We start from the raw sequence: 23796 nt of genomic DNA on the forward strand, positions 1-23796 counted from the left end.
AAATTTATACTTTTGTTAGCTTAGTAACAAAACTCTGCACTCAATTAATTTACATTCTTTAAAAACGATTTTTTTCAATAGCTTTCAATTTATTTGAAAATTGATAATAATCTGAAAGAATTTGTTATAAAATTAAAACCGTTTCGTAAAGTCTCTGCGTACGTTTTTAAAGGTTGAATTTTTCTTGAAAGGACCTGAAAAATATCTTTTAATTATTTTTCATCAAATTTTTCTCATCTCCGTTCAATTATATTTATCTCTTAAAATACGCTGCGTGGATTCATATAGAAGAAAGTATAGATTCTGACGATATGGAAGAAAGTGAAAATGAAAGTGAATCTGAGACTAGCTCAGATACACAAACCTCCACGTATTCTGATCAAACAAATAGTTTGATTCAATCAAACAACTCAACATGTCTTACAGACGATGGTGAGTTATAACCCACTGTCACAAATATTTTACTTTTATTTATGATTTACTTGTATATACTTATGCACTGAAAAATTGATTTCTTACATTAATATTTTCTTAATTCCCATTCACGAGCTATTGTTGTCCCTTACAATTCTTCTACATCTCATTTTCTTTTTAAATGTTACATATTTTTTTATATGAATCATGATAAATACATTTATTAATATTATGTATCTTCTTCGAAAATTATCCAACAAGGAAAGCACTTCACTTTTTCTTTATAGATTCATACCAAACATTTTTGGAATCCTGGTACCTAATAATGAAACCCTACATGCTTGGTTTGATTCCATGGTTCTTTGATAACATTTAAAAAATGCTTTTTATTATCAAACATTTTTGTTTTTTTTATCTCAACAAGGAACGACTTTAGAGAAACATGCCAAAAACAAAACTTCTTGGAATCAGTCAAAGCATATGGATACATTTTTTAGATTTTTTTATAACCATCACTTGTTTTCAAGAGTCTCTGAAATGTGATGGAATCCGCTTTAAAAACATTAACTTTGGACCTTAAAAAGAAAATGCTGTTTTAAAAAAATCTGTAAAATTCATACCTATTCTTTGATCAATTATGAGAACTTTTTTTTATTGGAATTTTTTTCCTTAAAGTCGTTCGTCAAGAATATAATAAAAAAGGAAAAAAATTAATTTTAAAAGGGCCTATGAGAGGCCTATGAAATCAAGTTAGGTATAGGGATTTTTATTATTAGGTATTAAGAGGCCCCAAAAAAATTTTGGTAAGTATCTAAACCGGAAATAAAGTGAAAATCTACAACCAATCTAATTTATTTATTACCTAAAAAAATTAAATAAACTGGCTTTCATAATTATGTATGTGCCTTCATGATGCAAAGTATACAATTTATGATAATAGTTTGTGACATCTTTTGTATATTATGATAGTTTATTTACTTTGAAACTATTTTTTCCGAGCGTACTTTCCTCGTTCATTAACTTTAAACTGTTCTTTGTATTTAACTGTATGGTTATCGAAGAAGTATAAGTGATCAAAATTATAAGGAAGTAACTCAAATTGAAAAAAATAAAGTATTCATAATTTTGATTACTTTTCTTCTTCTCATATATTTTATACATAGATTTAATAGTTTTACAGATATTCTCTGTAAAAAAGAAATCTTATGGAATGCTGCAATTCCCACTTGAATACATTTTATTGTAAAAATTAAATTTTTCATAATGTTACGATGTTTTCATAGTCATTGTAATTATTTATAACTCCGAAATACTCAATCACTACATCAATTAATTTTATTGACTTTACAGAAAAGAAAAATCGAGCTAATCGTGAAGAGACAGTGGCGCTCAGTCCACAATCAATGCAGGATTCGAACGAAGTTTCTAGTCAGCCTCCGGTCTTGCCACCTAAGCAACAAGATGAAAATAACAAAGAACGAGTAGCCTCCTGGCGACGCTCAGGTTCTTTGAAGAGTCGTGGATTTGGTATGTTATCTAAAGGCTGCTACTTTTTATGCAAATGATATTAAATTGATTTTTGAAACAAACTTTTTTTACGTTATTAGCAATGGAAAAGAAAATTGTCAATAATCTGTTAAAACAAATTTTATAAATAAGATCGAGAATGAAAAACCATACATTTTTATCTTTTAAATGAGATATAATATATATTGAAAAAATCTTATGGGTGGATCCAGGAAAAGTGGACAGGTAGATCAGCAAAAATATTTTACAAAGTGTAGCAGCAAAATATAATATAATAGTTTTGCTGTGGTATCAAAATATCTTTTGCTGACCCAACTGTTCACTTTTGCTGGATCTACCCATAAGATTATTTTAGTGTAGTTAAAATTTAAAATAATTTTTTAGATCATCCTTCTGTACAATGGTTTTCTGTACCTTCTGTACATTATGATTTACCAAACGATATGACTGATATGTATTTTTTCAGAAAATGACGAAAATGAAAAGTCAATTCTTAAAACACCAAATTCTGCCAAGGTAACAGAAGAACCAGAAGTAGTGCTTAGAAGAACTCAAAGTTTCGAACCAGAAAACAGGTATTTAATTTCTTGCTTTTTAAAACAATTTTTATTTGATTAAAACGCTAGGATTACATACAAGTAATTATAAAAATTATTCTTCTTTTGCAGAGATAAACAACTCAATTTAGATTTAGTAGCAAGCAACAACACAAACCAAGGTGCAAACTTGTCTTTGCCAGCTACACCACTTACTGGTTCTAATCTGACTTCAAGCTCTGCTACAAGCCCGGCGCCTACTAACGTAACGCGCAGGTATGAACTTAGCGCAAATGTCAACCTTTATTTGACACACTGGGGTACAACCCCATATAAAAAGTTCAGAACACTAGGAAAGTGTGTCAAGTAAGGGTTAAACACATGATTTATGCGTATTTTTGCCTTCTACTATACGATACATAAGAATGCTTATGATTGATATTAAAAACAGCAATTATAAGACATGTTTTGCTCACAAATTATCGCTCCAAAAATTTGTTGAGGTCCGAAAGACGATCAAAAATGTTTTTTTTTATGAATCAGCAATTCAAAATCGCATACCGAAAGTTACTTGAAAATTCCCGATGTTGAACATAGTTCGAGATACTTGAAATATTTTTAAAAAACTCCTTATGAACTATGCCTCTTTTAGTTTGAGTTGAAACGAATTCAAAAAAGTATCGTGCTATAACTTATACCACATACTCAGAAATCAAATAAAAATCACATTAATTCAGTGGAAGAAATCACTGTAGTTGAGCATAGGATTGAAGATTAAATTTGATCGCTTAAAAATTAATTAGGCGAGTTAGTGAATGATCAGATTGAATTTCAGGTTGGAACTATAAAAAATCGCACCCCGAGTCGCTTAATTGAGATTTAGAAACTGGGTCCATTATTAATGGTACACTATTAATGAAAGTATAAGGAACCTTATTTTTTCATAAAAAGGCATGGATGAATTTACATAACTATTATATTAGTCGAGTGAAAACTCGCCTGCTTATTGTTGCACGACTAAAAGTACAATACATCTTTTTATATGATGTATTTTATATGAATTATGATTTATATGGTATGAGAGCGCTCTTCTTATTGCTATCTTTGGTCCGTTTCCCACCAAACGAAATTTTTTTTTTTTTTTTTATGAAAATCATATTAAACATGATATGTCTGCATGAAAAGCAATGACTTTATTCGGAGTTTTATTTCACCAAAAAATTAAAAATTATTATCGAACAATTCTAGTCCCGTAGATGTATCACCAACGATATTATCGAGCAATTCTACTACTGCTCCAGTTACGCCCACAACACCGTGTGGGACAAAGTTGAGTCCGGCAAATATCTTCAAAAACTTTTTCAAGTGCGTATTTTTAGAGGGTTATTGTCGTGGTAGTTAAACTCAGATGATAATCAGATTTTTTGACCCTTAAAAAGCTCAATCATATACAGTTCAAAAATTTTTTTTTTTTCAATATAAATTCTTACGGTACTATTTCCTGATTATCAACTGCGTTTGCACAACGTGTGAGACTTTAGTATTTTTGATTTGCCTCGTTTATTATTCAAGGATGTACAAAACATGAAATGATAATTTTATTTTCGTAATTGCATTTTAGATATAAACTTTGTATACCATATACCCCTTATGAAGCATTAAACAATTGAGTTAAAATGTATAGTGTCGATAAAAGACAACTTAAAACGTGACTTGTACATTCTTCTTTGATTTTATTCATTGCAATTGATTGCAATTGTTGATTGCATGGCTGTGAAGCTTACTAGTTCACACAGAAGAGTGTTTTCATTACTTTATTTCATGATCATAGAAACTGTGTCTAAGAAAAAATGAATAAATGAACAAAAAAAATTTAATTTTAAAAAAAGGAACAACTAGTTTTGGTTGAACAATCTTCATTTTTGAAAGGAATAAACTTAGATGGTGTTAAACATTAAAATACCAACTCTGTTTTATTATTAATTATACCATTTCAATATTAATTAATGAATTGAAGTTTAAAATGCATGCTTTAATTAATAATTATATAACCACTAACAGAATAATGTGAGCTCTACTAACCATAATGTCCACAAACCAAAGCAAAATTAATAAACTGAAGTTAATTTAACACTTTTATATAAAATAATTTACAATTTCATATGTATGAACTGTACATATGTACTAAATTATGTTATTGGTGCTTTTATTTTTTTTCTCTGTAACACTTATCATTGGTAATAATAATAATAATTAAGTAAATAAGAAAGAAAAAAAGAAGTAAAAAATATTACCTAAACATTAAAATATAATGTATATAAGTAAAATTTAAAATAAAAAAAAATTTAAATCATAAATAAATAAATAAATAAATAAAGTAAATAAAAATTAATAAAACTGAATAAAACTAAATAAAACTAAATAAACAGATTATATTTTATACAATTAGATTGTCTATATTAACCTACATCACATATACTTCGCTTAATTGAAACATAATCACTTTTTAGTGAGTTAGCACAAAATAGCACTTTATGCAACGGGTGTGGTTATGTTTTTTCAGCAAAGCTGAACAAGTTGCATACTAGTACTTAATGATACAAATGCCAATAAGTAACATTTTACGGCACAACGTAGTTAAGGGCCCGAGCGCAACGAGCTAGCGAGCCAAAAAACTTGCTATAATAGTCACGTTTAAAACAGCTTTACTGCGGATATTTGCTTTAAAGGCTCTACGCGGTGCTCTCTTAAACATCAAACATAAAGAGTATCATAAAAACTGTTCAGAATAATATTCAATTGACAATTTAGAAAATGGAATTGAAAATTGGATTTTTTATGATGCTGGCTTTATTCATTTGAATGTAATATAATATAAAATATAATGTTTCAAAACATTCTTAACGTGCATTCATAAATACATGTAATCATAAGTTCATTTGTTATTATACATTTTTGAATTGTAACCAGCTTTATATTATTACATTTTCATATTGCGTTATAGATACGTTCTAAGAATTACAGAACAATATTCATGTATCTGTGCGAAGGGTCTGCCCATTCGATTATTGCTATTTATATGTTATCATAATTACGCTACCCTTTACCTGAATATGTCTTTTTTCATTGTGAAATTGAGCGTTAGAGTGTAGACTCGAAATCATTTTTACTTTTATTTTCGAGAGGATTTTTCCTTCCTTTTCCATTCCTTTTTTTAAAACTTAAAAAATCTCTTATTGAGATACAGCTATTTTTATGCTTTTTTTTTATAATGTGTATATAAAATTTTTTATCCTTTATTTTTTGGTACTTAGTTCTTCTAAAATTTGCTTATGCATCGTATCTTCCAAGATAAACTATTTAAGTTACAGAGCTATGTTTGTGCATACTTATTTGAAATAACTGTAGTCGCGATGTTAATTCAGACGAAGTAATCAGACCAATAAGTCACAATCTCAATAATCTTGTCCGAAGTTGTGTCGATATAACGATTGATATCCCAAAAATTTTGCTCAACCTAATTGATGTAGCTTAAATGGTTAGAGTTTTAAAAAATCAATAAAAAAGAGGTAAAATCCAACTAAACATCTAATAAAAATGTGCAACAACTACTTTAAGGTTTACTATATAAGCTATTAGTCTCAAAAAAGTTAAAAATCGATAGTTTTACTTTCTTCTTTAAGATTTTTGGCCGCAACTATTGATCCCTTAGATGCAGTAGTTAATTAAAGAAGCTTTTCTATATAGTTTTCGCTAATTATACGGGCCTCAAAAATCATGAGTGTTGTGTATATGAGGAGAATGTGCGGCATAGCTCATCCGCCATACTCGCCTTTCGAAGTGCGAGGCAAGCTACTTCATTTAAGCTTTATCATTTAATTGTTGATTTAATTGATTATGAACTTAACTTGTACAAAACTTGTGCGCGTAGCGACTCATGGGTTTCAATCAAGATTATGGTTGAACCATGATGTCTGGATTCTGTACCTTCTATGGTTCTTTTTGGAGGATACAAAAATGAAAAATTTAAGAATAACATAGATAGTCGACAAAAACTGAAAAAAATGTATTTGCAAAATATGGAAGGATATCTGATAAAATTATCGCAAATGTTACGAAAAAAACAGTTTCACCAGTTGATATTATTACAATTTCCATTAATTAAGTATAAATGTATTAAATCTTATAGATCTTTCGTACCACCGGTTCGTGACGAAGAGAGCGAAACTCAGCGTAAAGCTCATGCTAAACGTGTACGTGAAACGAGACGTTCTACTCAAGGTGTCACTTTGGACGAGATCAAGAGTGCTGAACAGCTCGTAAAGAAAAAACAGCAACAAAGCAATGATGTAGATACTACAGTTTCTGGCACTAGCTCCAATGGCAGTACCAGCACGACAACAGTATGCACAGCCAATGCTAATACCATACCTCAGGTGAGTTTCGCTTTTGCGTTTATTTGAAATTCTCGAGTTTTGCTCAAATGTATGCTAAACTATGTTGTAGTCAACTGCAATAACGACGGCAACGACAACAGTAAACAATAACGGAAACAACGGGGAAATAGCAAGTACGGCTACAACGACGACAGCCTCGATTACGGCGACTATAACGACAGCTAGTCCGACCACGACAAGCGCGAGCAAACTACCAATTACAGCAACTTCCGAGGTCGAAACGAATCTACCGGAGCGACGGCCATCCTGGCGATTAAAAGTCGATGGAGGAAGCAAGGTCGGTGCATCAAATGATCATCATGTTGATAACGTTGAAGCGCTTGGTAGTGTGATGTTGCAATGTTACAAGCATCACGAACCTTCTATTGTTTCGCTTGAAGAGGGTCCTCAAGGCTGGTGCGCATGGCTTTTACAATGGCTTAGTTGGGGCCCCTACTGCAAGAAGTGATTTTTTTTAATTTTTCACTGCTTCAATTTTTTTCATTCCCTGAATTTTCAGTCCCTGAAAATACAATACGTTCGATCGTCTCGATCACGCAAGCTTAATTTTTTGCATTGAAAACGATTAAGCTTATCAAATCGTGACAATGCTTGATGCAGCAATACTGCTAGATGGGTTTCCATTTATATTCAATGGTGCTCAACGTTTTTATTTTCAATTTAATGAAGTAGAAATTAATGCTATTAAATTTCTAATCATATACAATAAATTTAATTGTAAATACTTGAATTTTTTTAATGAAATGAACAATTTTTTAAAAGAGTGTATATGAAAAAGGGGGATATAGAAGCCAGCAAAAAATCAAAATTTCAATCTAGTTTTCTGAAACTTATATTTCGAACTTATATTTTGAATATTTCGCCAAAAGGCTCTATGACGACCTTAAGAACATCAGTATGAAGGTCGCCATAGAGCTTTTTTGGAGAAATATTTGGTAGAAGTTTCAGAAAGCTGGATTGAAATTTTGATATTTTAGCTGGCTTCTGTACCTCTTTAATAAACTTAAAAAATTTAATACATTCAAAATTATTGAAAGTATCCTCAGTTCTAATAACACAGCCTCACAGAGAAGTTGACTAGTCTCAATACCAATCTCATTCAATTTTAGTAAATTTAATCTAAATACATCAAAATTCTTCATTTTTTAATGTAGGAAATTTATTTTACATACCAGCGGCCCGAAAGTAACATTTCCCGGCCGCTGCGCTAAACGGGATATTGCTATTTTCGGGCCCGGGGTATGTAAAATCGTATACTGGCCTATACCGGGAATAAAAGAAAGCCTCAGTGCACGTGCTAATCGACCTCGGCTTCGCCTCGGTCGCTTATTTCACGTGCCCTGGGACTTTCCTATTTTTCCCGGCCTAGGGCAGTAATATACTATTATGAATCTGCGTAACCATACACTTGCTTTTACTTACTTAACCATAGACTTACATTACTATTAATACAACGTTATAAATAATTACATAAAAATATCACGATTACTTTTTCACTGTTAAGATTTTTACTCGTTTTTATCGTATAATAAAAACAAATCAAACGATCAATGCGCAGACAAAATAAATCATTTAAAATTCAATTTATTATTGGTAAATGCATGGTATTTTTTATTGATTTTTTTAATCTTCTCATTAAATTTTAAAGAAATGTTAAAATTACATTATACAATTATACACACTCTTTTTTATAATGCTAAATGATTAAAAATTTATTTTTGTATTTTAATTATATGTCACTAACCCACCTTATCATTATCATCACTGTGATGACATCACAATAAATATAGTTATGCACTACATTTTTTTCATGTTATTAATAAAACTCTATTGTTTTAGTTGTATAAAATAATCTTATTTATTTATTTTTGACTTTATCGGCGAATTAAAAATCAAGTTTTGTAAAATAAACCAAATATGACTTCATACATTACTTTCATTGTCATAATATTGAGATTTTATTGTATTTTTGTGTATTAGCTATTATTAAATTTCTTTTTATTTCGTGCTAGATATAAACTTTTAGTGTACTACTTAAAATATCATTTAGTAGATTATAAACTTAATGCATGGAAAGATATTTGTTGTTCAGTTGAAGATGAATTCTATGTGTGATTTGTCATGTAAGTTAAGAATTTATGTGACATAAAATGCGTTTGTCTCAAACTAGTTAACGGATTTCTTTCGGTACAGCATTATATTATGTTATATACTTTTTTTATCAAAAAGAAAATAAAATAACTTAAAAATAAATATAATCAGTTTATGCAAAAATATGATATAAGTCTTAGAAGAAATTGCGAAGAAAAAAAAGTCATTGTTCATTTATAGTTCCAGTTGGAGGATGCCAATAATCGAAGTTCTTTGACATCGGTTACGTCTGCTGATACGACAGTAGCGTACATTAGAAGACCTATGAGTACTAATGCGACGACTACAGGAACAGGTACGAGTGGACAACGACCTACGTCGGCACCTGTTTCTGTTACGTCTACGAGTAATGCCGAAACGACAGTTACCCTACCGCTTAGAAGACCATTTAATAAACCTCCCGAAGATAAAGGTGAGCTTAGAATATTATTTTCTATTACCCCAAAACTGGGAATCATTCGCGCCTGTCTTCGCATTTTTACATTTCAATAGTCAAATTTTAGACGAGTTTTTTTTTAAACTTTCGTTATTGTAAATATCTTGATGATTTTAAAAGCATAGTGACTTATTTTCACTAACTGTAGTGCAATTGATTCCACAAACTTAAAAAACTATCTAATTAAATATACATATTATATTATGCACTTTTGTTATGAAATTATTTAAAAAGTTCTAGAAAAATGTGGATTATAACAAAAAATTATGTAAAAACCACAAAAATGAAGTTGATCCTATATACTTTTATATAAATATTCAGAACAAGACAAAGAAAATGACAGTCGAAATGCCCAAGCAACACAAGCTGTCATTCAAAGGAGACGGAGGCCCAAAAGACGATCCACAGGCGTTGTTCACGTTGACATGGATGTTAGTATGAATTTTTTATTAACATTTTCTCATTTATCTAAAAAGCAATAAGCCATAAATTATTTCCTCCGGTACTTTAAATAAGTTAAATTTTTTAACCGATTGAAGTCAATTAAATCTTACTAGTAAATGCGTTTGCATGAAAAACTTATTCTGCAAAATTTTTATTTAAAATCTTGAAATTTTTCATGAATTTAATCGATGAAATCGCAATTTATTTTCAATACCGATACTTATGAAAGAGTATAGGTTTTTTGTTGTTTATTTTGTCAAACGAAAAATTGTATGATTTGAATAGAAACTGGATTTTTAAACTTATTTTATGCGTTAACGATATATAATACGAATTTGCACATTTTCAACTGTATTATATTTCAATTGTAATGACGGTATTAGTAATATTTTTTCCAGTAGTTTTTAGGCTTAAGCTTAAACTTCTAGAAACTTATTATAATCTGTTGCTTAAAAATTATGTATTTTATTTGTTGATCATAGGAAATCGATCCTGAAAAACAAGATTTAGCATCCGGTGAAGCTGATGATTCAATCAAACTCAACCATAATGAGGTGAGTGCTTTTATTCATTTGACCAACAACTTTTATAATTCCCTGCGTTGCTGCGAGCTTATTTCAACAAAGCACGGGTCTTACGTTCAAAAGTGACGCATTGGAGCTCTGTTATTATAATCCCGCACAATCGAGTGTCGGCCAAAAAAGTTTGCACGCGCGTATCATCGCTGAAAGCGTATACGATAAAGCTAATAGAGCGTTATTCTTGATATGAGCAACGCACGTGTTAGTGGACGTCAGCAACCTGCGTACATGCCTAAATAGCGGAAACAATGCAATGCTCACGAATAAATATACATTTCATTGTTAAGGGATTTCACACCTTAAATTTAACCCTTTTGAAAATTCTTTTTCGGGTAGAATATTTTCTATCCGTTTCACTGCGTTTTTATAATACAAACTTTTTGATTTTTTTATTGAGATGCAGCAGTTTTCGGGATCAGTTTTCGTATTCTTTGCGAGTTAAATTTGTTCTTCTTTTGCTCTTTCTGGCGTTTCATATTCGTATGCTATTCATCGAAAGTCGTAGTTACACATTTTATGAATCAAGTTCATGCAAAAAAAATTTATTTTCGTAAAAAAATATAAATGTTACAAGTACAGTTTGTTAATATGTTAATCCAATGTTTATTTGTTTCATTTTTCATAGAGTAATATTATGGATTCTATAAGTAAGGGCCATACAATGAAGCAAAAAATAATAATAATGTGACGGTGCAATGGATTGCAAAAATATTTTGATTCAGAATCGATTTGTGCGAGGAGTATTTTAAGACTCGTATAACCGAGGTTGTTTTGCGGAAATAGCACATTAAGTGACGCGCGATCGACTCTGTAACACGAAGAGAAATACTGAAGCATATTATTAGTTTATTCGCTAATTACACGTACTCTGTGACTTTTCTGTTTTTCGCGGCCTAGCACAGTAATACTATTAAACGCAGTCTGCATTTGAAGGTATTGCACGTTATTCTTATATTCAGAATATGAAAACTTTCATTGTGTTAAATATTGTTACATTATACCATTAATTTTGAAATATTAATGCTAAAATTTTCTAGCATCTAGTATTTTAGTAATTTTTTTTTCATGCTCATAAAAAAAATTAATTGATGTTTGGTTGTGGGACGATTTTTCCAACAAACATAGCTATTTTAGGCAAAAGGGAAAACTTAGGGCAAAAAAGAAAACTTTCCTACCTGTTATTGAAGATCGAATAGGTATTTATATTTATTCAGTAAAAAACGAATTTTCCGAGATAAAAAGAAAATAATAACGATGCACAATCATTTGAAATAAATGCGCTTGTCCCCCAAAGTTAGAGTGCATGACCTGAATCGATTGAAATGTTTATGGGAGGCACGGATGACCTCAGGTTATTTTTTTGTCTGTATGATCGTTTAATTTCAATGTTTATTTGTTTCTTTCAACAGACAAAATAAAAATATTTATTTTAATTCTGCAGATCGAACGATGCAATGATACTGAATATTTTTGTAATGTGTTGCCTGGTCAGGGCTTTGAGTTCAATGTCCCCAAATTGCAAATTCGAATAAATTATAGGTATATTCATTATACGTCGTCCAATTAGTAGTTTTAGCGGACGTTGAATAAGCATCATAATTGCGACAGACTGTGCGCTCGATTTGCTGCGTGCAATGGCTTGTCGCGCAATCAATCGTTCGGTGGGAGTGAATTCTTCAATAGCGAATTTTTCATAACATTAATGGGATAGCCTTTTTACAATATTCAATTATACAAATTTTACAAAATAGGGCAAAATGTTCAAACAATGTCGATTGCCAATTTAATGTGCCTGCTAATCTTACCTACGTTATGCTGGTTTAAAAAGTTACAAAACTTTTCTATTTTTTGGCTAAGAGGAACTGTTTCAAGAATCCTTAATTCGGCTTTTACTGAAATACATATAAAGGGGTTGGTCCTTTTTTACATGTCGTTGAATGAAAAGTAGGCAAATGTCATTTTATTTTATTTCAATATACTCAGTTCAATTGCACATACAGTTAAAGACTAACCAATAATTTTCTTGAGGGTACAATAGTTTATATGCGTGTTGCAATATTCAGAATTTAAGAATAAAACGTTATATAAATTTTAAACAAGCGTTTGGTTGGGTATGATATTTTCCTTTTCATATGATTTCCGAAAGTTATCAACGTTGCATTACCTGATTTTTACCTAAAACAAGCTAAATATGAGATGGCTTAATTTAAAAAAAAATAATTATAATAAATACTGCACATAAAATATACTGTCGATTATAAAGATTATGAAAATTATTGTGCTTTAATGATTGTATAATTTGCTAAATTTACAATTTAATAACACAAAGTTAAATGTAAAAATACTTTAAATCCAATGAAACAGGAAAATTAATGAGGCGATTCATTAGGGAGTTAGAAAACGAGCCAAAGCACATAGTGTTGATCAGTCAACATGGCTTAGATGAGTTTCAAAATTAAAAAAACAAATTAGTTGTCCGTTTTCAAATCCGTAAATTTAATATGCAGTTTTTTAATTATTATGTGGTCGTACATTAGGGTCAAAGCGCAGGAATATTCTTAATTTTTTTGAAAAATGAACTGTATTATTAGCAATTTATTGATGCAAACTCGAGTCTGAATTTGAAAAACTAACACAAATTTGAATTACGACACTGAGAGAAGGATTTCTTAACATTTAAGAAATACAAAGTTCAGCTTTAGACTGCAAATCGTCATTGTTTGAAAATAGAAATGTTATTGTAACGTAAAATGAATAAAGGGACGAAACTTAACGTTAAATGACTTATAATTATTGCTCGTGCGCAGTCAGCGACTCAAAACTGATCACGAGCACTGCATTACAATTGATCTAAAAATAAATTCGAAACTATAGTCTGCCTCGTATTTGGCTAATCTTTTTTTTCTTGCTCTCTCTCTTTCTCTTTCATTGAGAGCGACGATCTTACGTGATGACATATAGCCACATAACAGATCATACATCGTACTATAATACTTGCTGATTTGCAGGCGACAGGTCGTGAAAGTTCATCGTACTGTTGTCTGTTTTTTATTTGTCAAGCTCGACTCAGTCCGCAAACGGACAAGTTCTTTTCCATCGTCATGGCCATGATGAACAAAGTTGAGATCTCTCTAGCTAGCCACACGAGGCTTTTTCGCAAATTTTCGCCTTCGCTCACTCAAATAAGCACAGCATGTTATTGGTCGATTTTGTCTCTTCGACGCTCGGGTAAAACATCACCGTCCCAAATAACGATCGTGAGCAGCGCTTATATTTGCGAACGCGTGCGTAAAAAGCGAGAGAGAGAGAGAAAAAGTGCGGCCAGCAAAGACTCAACACTCGTTAATTTCTCGTGTGGCTCTCGCAATAAGCGCGAAGCTTTTAACCTTGGGAAATGCCAAAATATTGGAATGATTCGGTCGCGCGCGTGTGAAAACGGCATGCCCGTCGTGCGCGCACGCAGGAGCCAGCTGCCAATTCTTTCTCATAATATACAAACTAAAGATACAGATTCGGGTGTGCGCGCGTCATTAGCAGAGCGAACTGTGCGCGCCGCATCGCGTCGCTGTATAATACGCTTCGTTTGGCGACAAACCGTACCGATCGTTGCGTGCAGCCGAGTAAGCCACGATCCGTGCGCACATCTCTAGTGGGGCGTGATGAAACGATCGCTCGTTAAAAGCTCGAGAATTCGTCGAACAAGCCCGTGTACCTGCCTCTATATGCTCGATCTCGGCTTAGCTGATTTTTTGCACGCAAGCAGAGCCGATGCGGTTGCTTCACCTCGGCCGATCGCACGCTGCACAATCATATCGAAACGTCGAGCCTTATACAACGGATATACCTATAATGACGAAGCTCGCGTAAGTCGAGTCTCGAGATCGGCTCGTTTAGAGGTTACGAGGGCGACATCTTTATGGAGTGCGATGCATGCGACATATAGTGCTTATGAGCTCATATACCCGAACCGAGAACCTAGTTAAGTACCGTCGAGAGAGAGAGAGAAGAGAGACTTGGCATGCCAAATGCTTTTAAACGTCTATATGCGCGCTCAAGATGTATTGCCGTCGCTGCAGCTTTTCACGATCGCCAGCGCGATGTATGGGCACGCAATGACTTTACCTGGAACGATCGCGCTGTCGTTTTCGCACCTCGTCGAAATAGATGGCCATACGAAGCGATGAAACAACGTGCGACACGATTCAGCTTTTATGCTACTTGTCTACGTCACATGCCCTGCGGTATATATTATTCTTCGAGCACCCAAATTTTACATACTCTATGGTCCGAATAAGGACTGGAAGTTTAAAATATCTTGATCCAGCGAAATTCCTAGTTAAATTCAATCGGTTGCTTAAAATTATCTCGTATCGAGAAGCTGCAGTTTGGGCAAAAATCTAGTTTTCCAGGAGTTACTCAGTCAAATGCTTCCTTGATTTTAGCATTCGTATAGCGACGAGAGTTTAATTGAATTTAAGTAAGAGTAACTTAATTGTCAAACAATATAATATAATTTTTACAAGCATTTTTGATATACTCAAAAGTTAGCAAGATCAATAACGTATATTGCTATATGTGTATTACATCAGATGATCAAATAAAGATATTTATAAATTGTGTGAACCTAAAACAACTCGGAGAATTAAGATTTTGAAGAAAAAATATTGAAATTTTCAAGGGTTCTTCCGCATATGGCTTGAATACAGCTTGCAAGCCAAATCAGAGCTAGAGTCTCTAGGCGGAGCAAAAATCTGCTCGACCTGGCCGACGAAAGATCGCGCACCGACGCCTTGAAAACGTGCCTGCACACGTGATATATATTATAATGCACATACATATAGATGTGTGCGTATGTACTATGTATTTTCAAGCGTGCCTGTGTGCGCGCGACTTTTCCACAAATAACTCGCCATGGAGGAGATGAAGTATAGAAGCAGCAGCGGCTGCAGCGTACAGCGCAGCACTGGCCATAGCAGAAGCGCTATATAGGCGAGTCGCGATCCACGCTAGTGCTGCGGATTATTCTTCAAGCTAAGCGCAGTCGAGCGGCTGCTCTCGAGTTCGAACTTTCGACATTTTCGCGAAAACAAGAGGCACGTCGATCGGAATCGTTGATCGTAGCTCGAACGCATTCGGTGTACGGTACATGGGTCTAGGCGGAGACCGCGGCGAATCTGCCTCGCGGATCGCAGAGTGCGCCGATTACCGATTTAGCATCGATCGGCGAATGAAAAAGCTCGAGCGACGCCGTGTTCGCGTCCGCGCCACCTCGCGCGTCTTTTATCACTCGCTCTAATTAGCGCATATAAATGCGTCTGCCGCGCGCAATAATCCAAAGAATCTGACAGATGAAATACACGGGACGTATGCATAAGCGAAGCGGCGAGGCGTTGGCGCAGCGCGGCAAGGGAGCAAAGCTCGAGAGTCTCCGACGCGCGCATAGTCGAGATTTACGAACGGCCGTATGCTGACTCTCGAGCGTTGAATCATCGAGCTTCGCAGTTGTGCGCTCGAGTTTAAAATTGCGCGTCTCGCGGAGCCGCAAGCTCGCTTGGCCAGTGCACGACCGACAGAGAGAAGTTGTGCAGAAAGTTTTTGTGTGTGTGCGTGTGTGTACGTGCGTGCGTGCGTGCGTGCCTGCGCGAGCAGAGCCAGCAAGATCTTTGATAAAGATCGCCGCGTTATATATTTAACCGCGCATGTGTGAAGCAACGACTTTGCATTCGTCAGCGCGAGCAACGACAAGAACATTCGCGAGCGATACTCGCATGCCGCTGCTGCTCGTTTAAAGGATCCTATTGTTGTTGCATCGTAAGAATGTCGTCGTATCGCAAACGCACCCAGCCGAAGCCGACGACCGCGGCGGGCTTGCGCGCCCAGGCGTCGGCCAGCGGCAATTCCATCTTTCGCACCCGACCGCGCAGCATAGCGAGCCTCTTCGGCTCGGGTCAGAGCAGCTACAGCAGCCTGCTGGGCCGCACGAGGAGCTCGTCGCCCGGCTCGCCGCACGCCGCCAGCAGCGCCTACTCGTCGCCCATGAGCAGCTACATCAATAAATCCTCCTCGTCTCCGTCGTCGCCCACCAGCAAGACCAGCAGCTATAAAAAACCCTACGGCAGCTCGCTCGCCTCGAGCAACCTCAACGCCAGCCTCTATCAAAATCTCTACACTACCTACGGCGGCACGTCTTCCGGCTACGGTGGCTTGACTCTGCCTGCGAGCTCGACGCTCAACCTCGCCGGTCCGTCGTCGTCGTCGTCGAGCTACGTCATTGGCAATGGTTACGGCGGTGCTTACGCGCCTAGCGCTCATGTCAATAGCGCGCGAAGCAACTTGCATAGAGGCACCGGCAGCTTTAACAACAAAGTCAAACCAAAACACGACAGCTCGACTTTCGGTTCGAGAAGCTCGAGCTTGCAAAGCCTCGCAGGCTCTGAAGGATATGCGGTACGCCATCGCCATGTCTGCTTCGCCACTGAATAGCCTATGTTTTTTTTTTTTTATATCGTTCTTTTTTTTGGTTTTAACTGGTTGTTATCACTCGTAACATGATGATCTAAAAAAAATGAGATAAAAATTTTCTGTCGTTAGGCCCCATATGCTTCTCAAAAAAATCGATATTAATTTGAACTTGATTGAAAATATGTTTTTGGTGGAACTGTAAAATTTCCGCGTCAACAAAACTGAGCAAAGATGGCTTTCAAAATGGCTGATTTAAGAATGGCTTAAATATTAATCGACCTTGGCATTGCATGACGTTCGCATTGACCGCGTCATAATGGATTCGATGTAGAATATCAATGTTTATTTTAATCATGACTAAATATTTAGTTCTTCTCTCAAATAGATATCGCCGACCGTTTCAATGATAAATCAACTAAGCTTATCCCGCACCTATGAGATCATTATTCTAAGAAATGTGTTTATTGACCATTTGTTTTTGCTCTACTTGATATATTGACTTTAAAGTTCAAAATTATTTGAAAAATAAATAAAAAAGATTTACACACGTAGAGAACATGAAACATCGAAAAAGGATCGCGATTCAGTCGGATCTAAGCTAAACAATAATTTCGAAATAAAGTCTTCGTTTTTCGGTTTCTAGAACTTTGAGTAATACAGCTATAAATCATTTTTTAAAAGCTCCAATGTGTGAATTGCAAATTTCGCTTGGTGACATTGTTTACGAGTAGAAATATATTTTTAACACGTGCGAGCATTGCTGCTTCATCGATCACTTTAGGAAAGCTCGGTTGCACGGACAGTTTGCATATTTCAAATGAACGATTGTTGTTTAATTTTTCGAGATGCTTCGTTCACGCATTTCAACAAAATAGAGCCACGAACGCCTGCCAAATTTGCGACAAACAGAGCGGGAAATTAGTCTATTGCGATAGGCTGACACTTTACTCTTCGATCGATATTGAACATTTATATGTTACTTCTAAATTTTAAGTGCATTATAAAGTATGCCTTTAATAATCATTGCAGAGCGGACACGATCGTTCCGGTCGCTCGAGCAGATTTGGTTCTGTGTCGTCTCTGTCGTCCGATGGCGGTGTAACGTCTTCGAGGGCAAGCAAGAGCAATCAGCAGCAAGCCACGGAAAACGGAGAGCTAGACTACAAGAAGCTTTGGGAGGAATCGCAAGCGGAAAACGAGCGATTGCGCGAAAAGTTGCGCAAATCCGACGAGCAGCTCAAGGAGTCACAGAGCCTTTTGGAAAAAACTCAACAGTCACAAAGCAAAGCCGCGCTCAGCGAGACCGAAAAACGAGAGCGCAGGGCTATGGAAAGGAAGCTTTCCGAAATGGAAGAAGAATTAAAGGTAAGACGTAACAGTACTCTAACACTTTCATTTTTATTTATAGGTATAGTACGATTTCTCGTCGTTCTCCGTGCCATATTTTCGTTAATTCAACCAAATTAAACGCGATATCATCTGATAACGAAAAAATTTTAAGAAATTTACAAATCCCAGTGGGATGGTACCGAATCAAAGTTGAACATCCTAGGATCAGCCTTAGCAGCAAATTTGAGTTTTTGAGAATGCGTGTACAAGAGTCGTCGACGTATCGATTGTCATTTATCATACGATGAAGGATTTGTACTAGAATAGAAAAAGCAATTTCGAACTCTAAAAAAAATTTTTCTTCATCAATTGACATCAACTTAACAAATTATTTGATCCTGAAACAAATCAATCAGAACGCATCTATAGTTTAATCGTAAAATAGATTCATTTTTTGTCACATTATAAATAGTATATTTTGCACCCAGGGAGTGAAAAACTGGAAAGTCTCAGAGCACGTGTAATTTATCATCCGAGGCAAAACCGAGGTTGATAATTACGTGCCATGAGACTTTCTTTTTTCGCTACATAGGTGCAAATACAATTTTTTGTGAATCCCCGCCTAAAGTAACATTTTGGTTTTGCGCAGCGGGAGTAAAATGTTACTTTAGGTTGGGGTAGCATAAAAAATTATTTTTTTGTGCCACCCCCGCACAGATTATCAACCTCGGCTTCGCCTCGGATGATAAATTACACGTGCTCTGAGACTTTCCAGTTTTTCACGCCCTAGGTGCAAAATATACTATTCTTCTTGAAACGGCTTTATTGCATCGCTTTACCTTGAGTTTTGATAACTACACGCGTTTACAACAATAGTTTTTCTAAAATCGTCTGCTCCTTTTTTTACCCCTAATTTTATCAATTTTAATGATAACCTAAAATTTTACCTACACTTTTGAAATTTTCTTTTTTCACAATTTTTTTTATTTTCACCAATAATTTATTTTAAGATTCCTATCCATTTTCTTATTATTTGTTTTACACAAATTTGTTGGATGCCTCTTCCTTTTATATTTGGAAAACTGTGATTCACGAAATTTTTTATTTAAGAATCCTTTTACTTTTCAAACGTTTCTTACAACGTAGTAAATAAAATGTGCAGCATCACGAATTTAGCTGAATCAATTTAGCAATAGAGTTAATCCGAGTTCCAGGAAACTTTTTACACTTCTGGCCTAACCCATTTAAATTGTTTACAGCAATTGCAAAAACTCAAAGCTGAAAATGAGAGATTGAAGGCCGAAAATCGGGCCCTTACTCGCGTGGTATCCAAACTCACCAATACTACTAAATAGGTAAAGGAACAAAAATGATGATAACACGTATACGGCATTTGTATCAAGCATAATAATATGCGTTTATTACATATTTATTTATTATTCTGTAACCATTTAAGGTTTTTTTTTCATTCACATCTTACGGTAGCTACATTATTCATTAATCACCATTCTGACATCCTTTTCGCATATGTCATCTAAAAATTGTCGTTATTTTACTCTATTTAACCAAGAAAACTATTATCTTTTTCAAATTTTGCAATTAATATGTGATAATAACTGATAAAACTTGTTGATTTGACGATATTAATGATAATGCATTTTCTGATGTTCTATTACTCATTTTCTCACCTTTGTAAGCTTTAATAACTTCGCAAGCTCGTTCGAATTCGTATTAAAAGTACAAGTCTCTTGCTATTCTGTTAATATTTTATATACTCAGAAGTTCATTGCCAAGTATTAACAACAAAAATTTTATTTTTTATTTTATTTTAATAGTTCATTATTAGATATGTATATTAATGTATTAGCAATTTGAATAAACAGTTTTATTTGTAATTCTTAAATGTAAAATGTTTAACAAAATCTTTTTTATGTAAAATTAAAAATTAGAACGCGATTTCTTTAAAAGTAAATGGATCAAATCAATAGTTTCATTGCATGAAGTATTAAAAATTAAAAAAGTAGAACTAGAAACGAATAATTGAATGAAATTCTTTCTCCATCAGGAAAAAATTTTGAAAGTATTTGTTAAAAATTGACTGATAAATTTAAATTATACTTGAATATTTTTATCAATATTAGTTTCATACTTATACCTTAAACTTAGAGTAACTTAAATCGTAAGGTTTACTTTTTCACTCCATCACTTACAACATTTCTAATAATTCATGATTAAATCATATTTCATTTTAAATGGTTATCATCGCCCATAGTTGACCCGTCCATGAGAGCCCTTGGGTTTAAAAATTATTTACCGCATACCTACCTGAAAGCCCATGATATACGTGTTTTACGATACGAAGTGAAAAAGTACATAGCATGGTTGTAATTATTTTTTTAATACATTCACAGCCTCAAAACTTGTGTGTTTTTTAATTTTATTGTACCTTAATGACGAAAATTGAGGCTGCACATACAATTTTCGTGGCAACCCATCTCATATTATTGGCAATATATGAGCAATTGTTATTAAATGTTTTATTGTTATTACACATATGAAGATTATACAAGCTTTTATTTATGGAGTTGTTTATATGCTTATACGAATGTGTTTTTCGTTGCATGAGTTATCAAAGTGTCAAATAAAGAAAAGATATAGAATATATTTCTTAGGATGTCTAAATCATGCGTTCAAGGAAACAATCGCAGTCATTGTGCTCAAGTACACCATTAACCGCTTTGAAAAGATGCTACTTAATCTAAACACAACTCGTTGTGCAAATTGTCTTGTTAAAGTGTACATAAAATCTATGATAAAAAATCTATATACAAACATATATATTTATAAACGAAATATATAAAAAGAGCTTTCAACGTTACAAATTACGATTGAATAGTTCAAAAAAAATTTATATGAAACAAATTTTTACAGTAGTGCAGGATCTTTTCAGAAATTTATTAAAATTTTGCATTGTGTTTACAGATATTGGAAACCCTCAAATGTGAGAATCAGAGGCTGAAAGACGAGAACGGTGCCTTGATACGCGTCATTAGTAAGCTGTCTAAATGAAAAAGGGACAAATTCAGAGCTGCAGCTCGACTCGACTGCAGCGAAGAATCGCGCGAACGAAGATGACGTTAATAAACGAAGAAACATACGCAATAATAAAATGTAAACTAATGTGTAACGCGCGATAAGTTCTCAATATTATTATATATATTTTGCTATTTTATCCTCTTCGTGTTTTTATTATATCATACGTTGTAAATGTGCAACGAGAGTACATTGAGCAACGATTTTACTTTATGTTTTTTCTCGATTTTATATACTCGTGTGTGCCGTAAAAAATCGTGATAAAAAGCTTTATATTTGTAGAAAAAAGCACGTGGGATTTTTTCACTCACTTATATTGAACGAGTTTGTCGTTAAAAATTTTTATCGAGCAAATATTGTATTGTCAATTTGTTTGTTGGCCTTATTATAGAGAATTTCATTGTAGACAAATAACATATATTTATCCATTGGCTTTTTTTGTAAAAAAATGAACGATTTTGGTTTATCAACTTGATTGCTATTGTATGTTTAATGTGGACTTAAGAACCCAACTTAGAACTACCATTTTTGAAAATCTTACAACATTTATAGTACATTCAATGTATGAAAAAGAAAAAAAATAAAACTTTGAAGCATTAAACTTTTGTAAGCAAGGTGAACTTGTGTAAGCGAAATGCAATTCGTTTAATTGTAAACTGGGTTAGGTTTACATACTTTTATATAAGATTTTTCAAAATATTTTCAATGAATTTTACAATACCATGATGTATTCGTGGTTTATAATTAGAATGTGGTATGTCCATTAGAATCCTTTAAAATTTGGATCTTTTATTTTTACATTCTTTTATTCGAGATGCGTTTGAGAGATTTTTATATATGCCTATTATTATAGATATTAAATAAAATCAGTATTCTGGCATTGTTGAAAATTGAAAAAAAAAATCATTTAAACAACTTGTTTTCTTGAGCACTAGTAATAATGTATTTAAAAATATGTCAAAAATTTAATTATAATTTAGTTATACAAGAGGATGGCAAGAGAATAAAAAAGTAAAAAATAAAATGTACACACTCTAGCCATATGGATTCTATGACTTCGACTTGAATACAATAAATAAGAAAAGAAAATTAAAAATGATCGACAATATTTACATGTTTAAGCTTGCACGCCTTAAAAAATTTTAATAGTGCGTTGCGTTCGATTTGTGAGCTCTACATAAGTCACGTAAAATATAATTATCTAATGACTAACGTTTTGCAGCGTTAACTTATTTTACATTTTTAAATCAATGGGCGATACGAATATTTTTTGCCTACGCATGTGTAACACGTAATTAATAAGACAATTTTCATGAATTTTAAAAGTTTCTCGTACTAAGAGCTTAACTATGAAAAAAATTTAACAAAAATCATGGTGTTAAAAAGAATATTTTGCAAGGAGTAATCTGACGTTTATTATGATATGGAGTTTTCCTCGACTAGATACTCCGGAATAATTAGTGTGGATTAGTTTAATCTAGGTAATCGAGCTCGTTACGAATGTTATATTTTTATTTCGAAATCATAAATTGAATGTTTATAAGTACAATTATAGTAAGGAAATACATGTTTTAACTCCTAAATGAATGCATAAAATCAAATTCCTTATGGGATGTATCTAATTCAAATAAGATATCCGAAAAGAAAAATATCGTTTATAATGATTCAGAAATTATTATTGATTACTTGAAAAAATTAAATATTTATGAAGATTATAGAAAGCATAAAACAGATATATTTGTAGAATGAACCCTATTTGTTCAATGTGAACTTTTGCAAAGCGTCATCTTTTTCGATCGAAAATCCTTAACTATTTTTTACCAATTTTTCGCTATTATATTACGGAAACATAAAAAAGTGGATTTTTAAGAAAAGTGAAGTCGTCCAAAGATAAAACTTTTTCCTCTAAACTTTTATATGATAATAAAGAATATTTGATACTCACTATTGTCTACTTGATAATGGTCTACAAAGATCAATAGTGATGAATTTTTAGATTGTCTATTAATCTAGTTTATAACTTTTAGAATACATCATCAAAATAACAATTTTATATTGAAGTATAGCCGACTCTTTTAATTTCGTTACTGTGAAAAGGTTTTTTCTAAACTTACTCAAACAACCATTTTCATTATTTGTACTTATTATTTCTATCCTTACTTCCTGGCAAAAAATCAAATTTTTTAAGATGATGATAAAAATAGCCACGAGTTACTATAAATTGCTCAGTGTACTTAGGTTTAAGCCATGAAACATCATTAATTCATAAATATATAAAATCTTTGAGATAACATTTTATTAAAAATTTTTAGCCATCAAATTTACTGTGTGTTTTCTAATACAGTTTTTACGTATCGTATAGGAAA

At 33.3% G+C, this 23796-nt stretch overlaps 1 protein-coding gene across 2 annotated transcripts in view; it reads left to right on the forward strand.

Moving 5' to 3' along the window:
• Positions 1-23555, forward strand: part of LOC106648966 (protein phosphatase 1 regulatory subunit 12A) — a 31783-nt gene extending 8228 nt beyond the window's left edge. Inside the window, exons 8-18 of one of the 2 annotated variants that reach the window (XM_014366195.2) lie at positions 1765-1941; positions 2408-2516; positions 2610-2753; positions 6667-6913; positions 6984-7211; positions 9266-9497; positions 9843-9952; positions 10448-10519; positions 18038-18373; positions 19597-19692; positions 21320-21407. In XM_014366195.2, coding sequence (XP_014221681.1) covers positions 1765-1941; positions 2408-2516; positions 2610-2753; positions 6667-6913; positions 6984-7211; positions 9266-9497; positions 9843-9952; positions 10448-10519; positions 18038-18373; positions 19597-19692 — 1751 coding nt within the window. In that variant the 3' untranslated portion in view covers positions 21320-21407. Of the gene's footprint in view, positions 1-1764; positions 1942-2407; positions 2517-2609; positions 2754-6666; positions 6914-6983; positions 7212-9265; positions 9498-9842; positions 9953-10447; positions 10520-18037; positions 18374-19596; positions 19693-21319 lie in introns of both variants that reach the window. The other variant, XM_014366196.2, reaches the window with a different exon arrangement.
• Positions 23556-23796: the final 241 nt, after the last annotated feature.

The sequence above is a fragment of the Trichogramma pretiosum genome, unplaced genomic scaffold (assembly GCF_000599845.2).
Source record: "Trichogramma pretiosum strain Unisexual culture from Peru unplaced genomic scaffold, Tpre_2.0 scaffold33, whole genome shotgun sequence".
Taxonomy (NCBI): domain Eukaryota; kingdom Metazoa; phylum Arthropoda; class Insecta; order Hymenoptera; family Trichogrammatidae; genus Trichogramma; species Trichogramma pretiosum.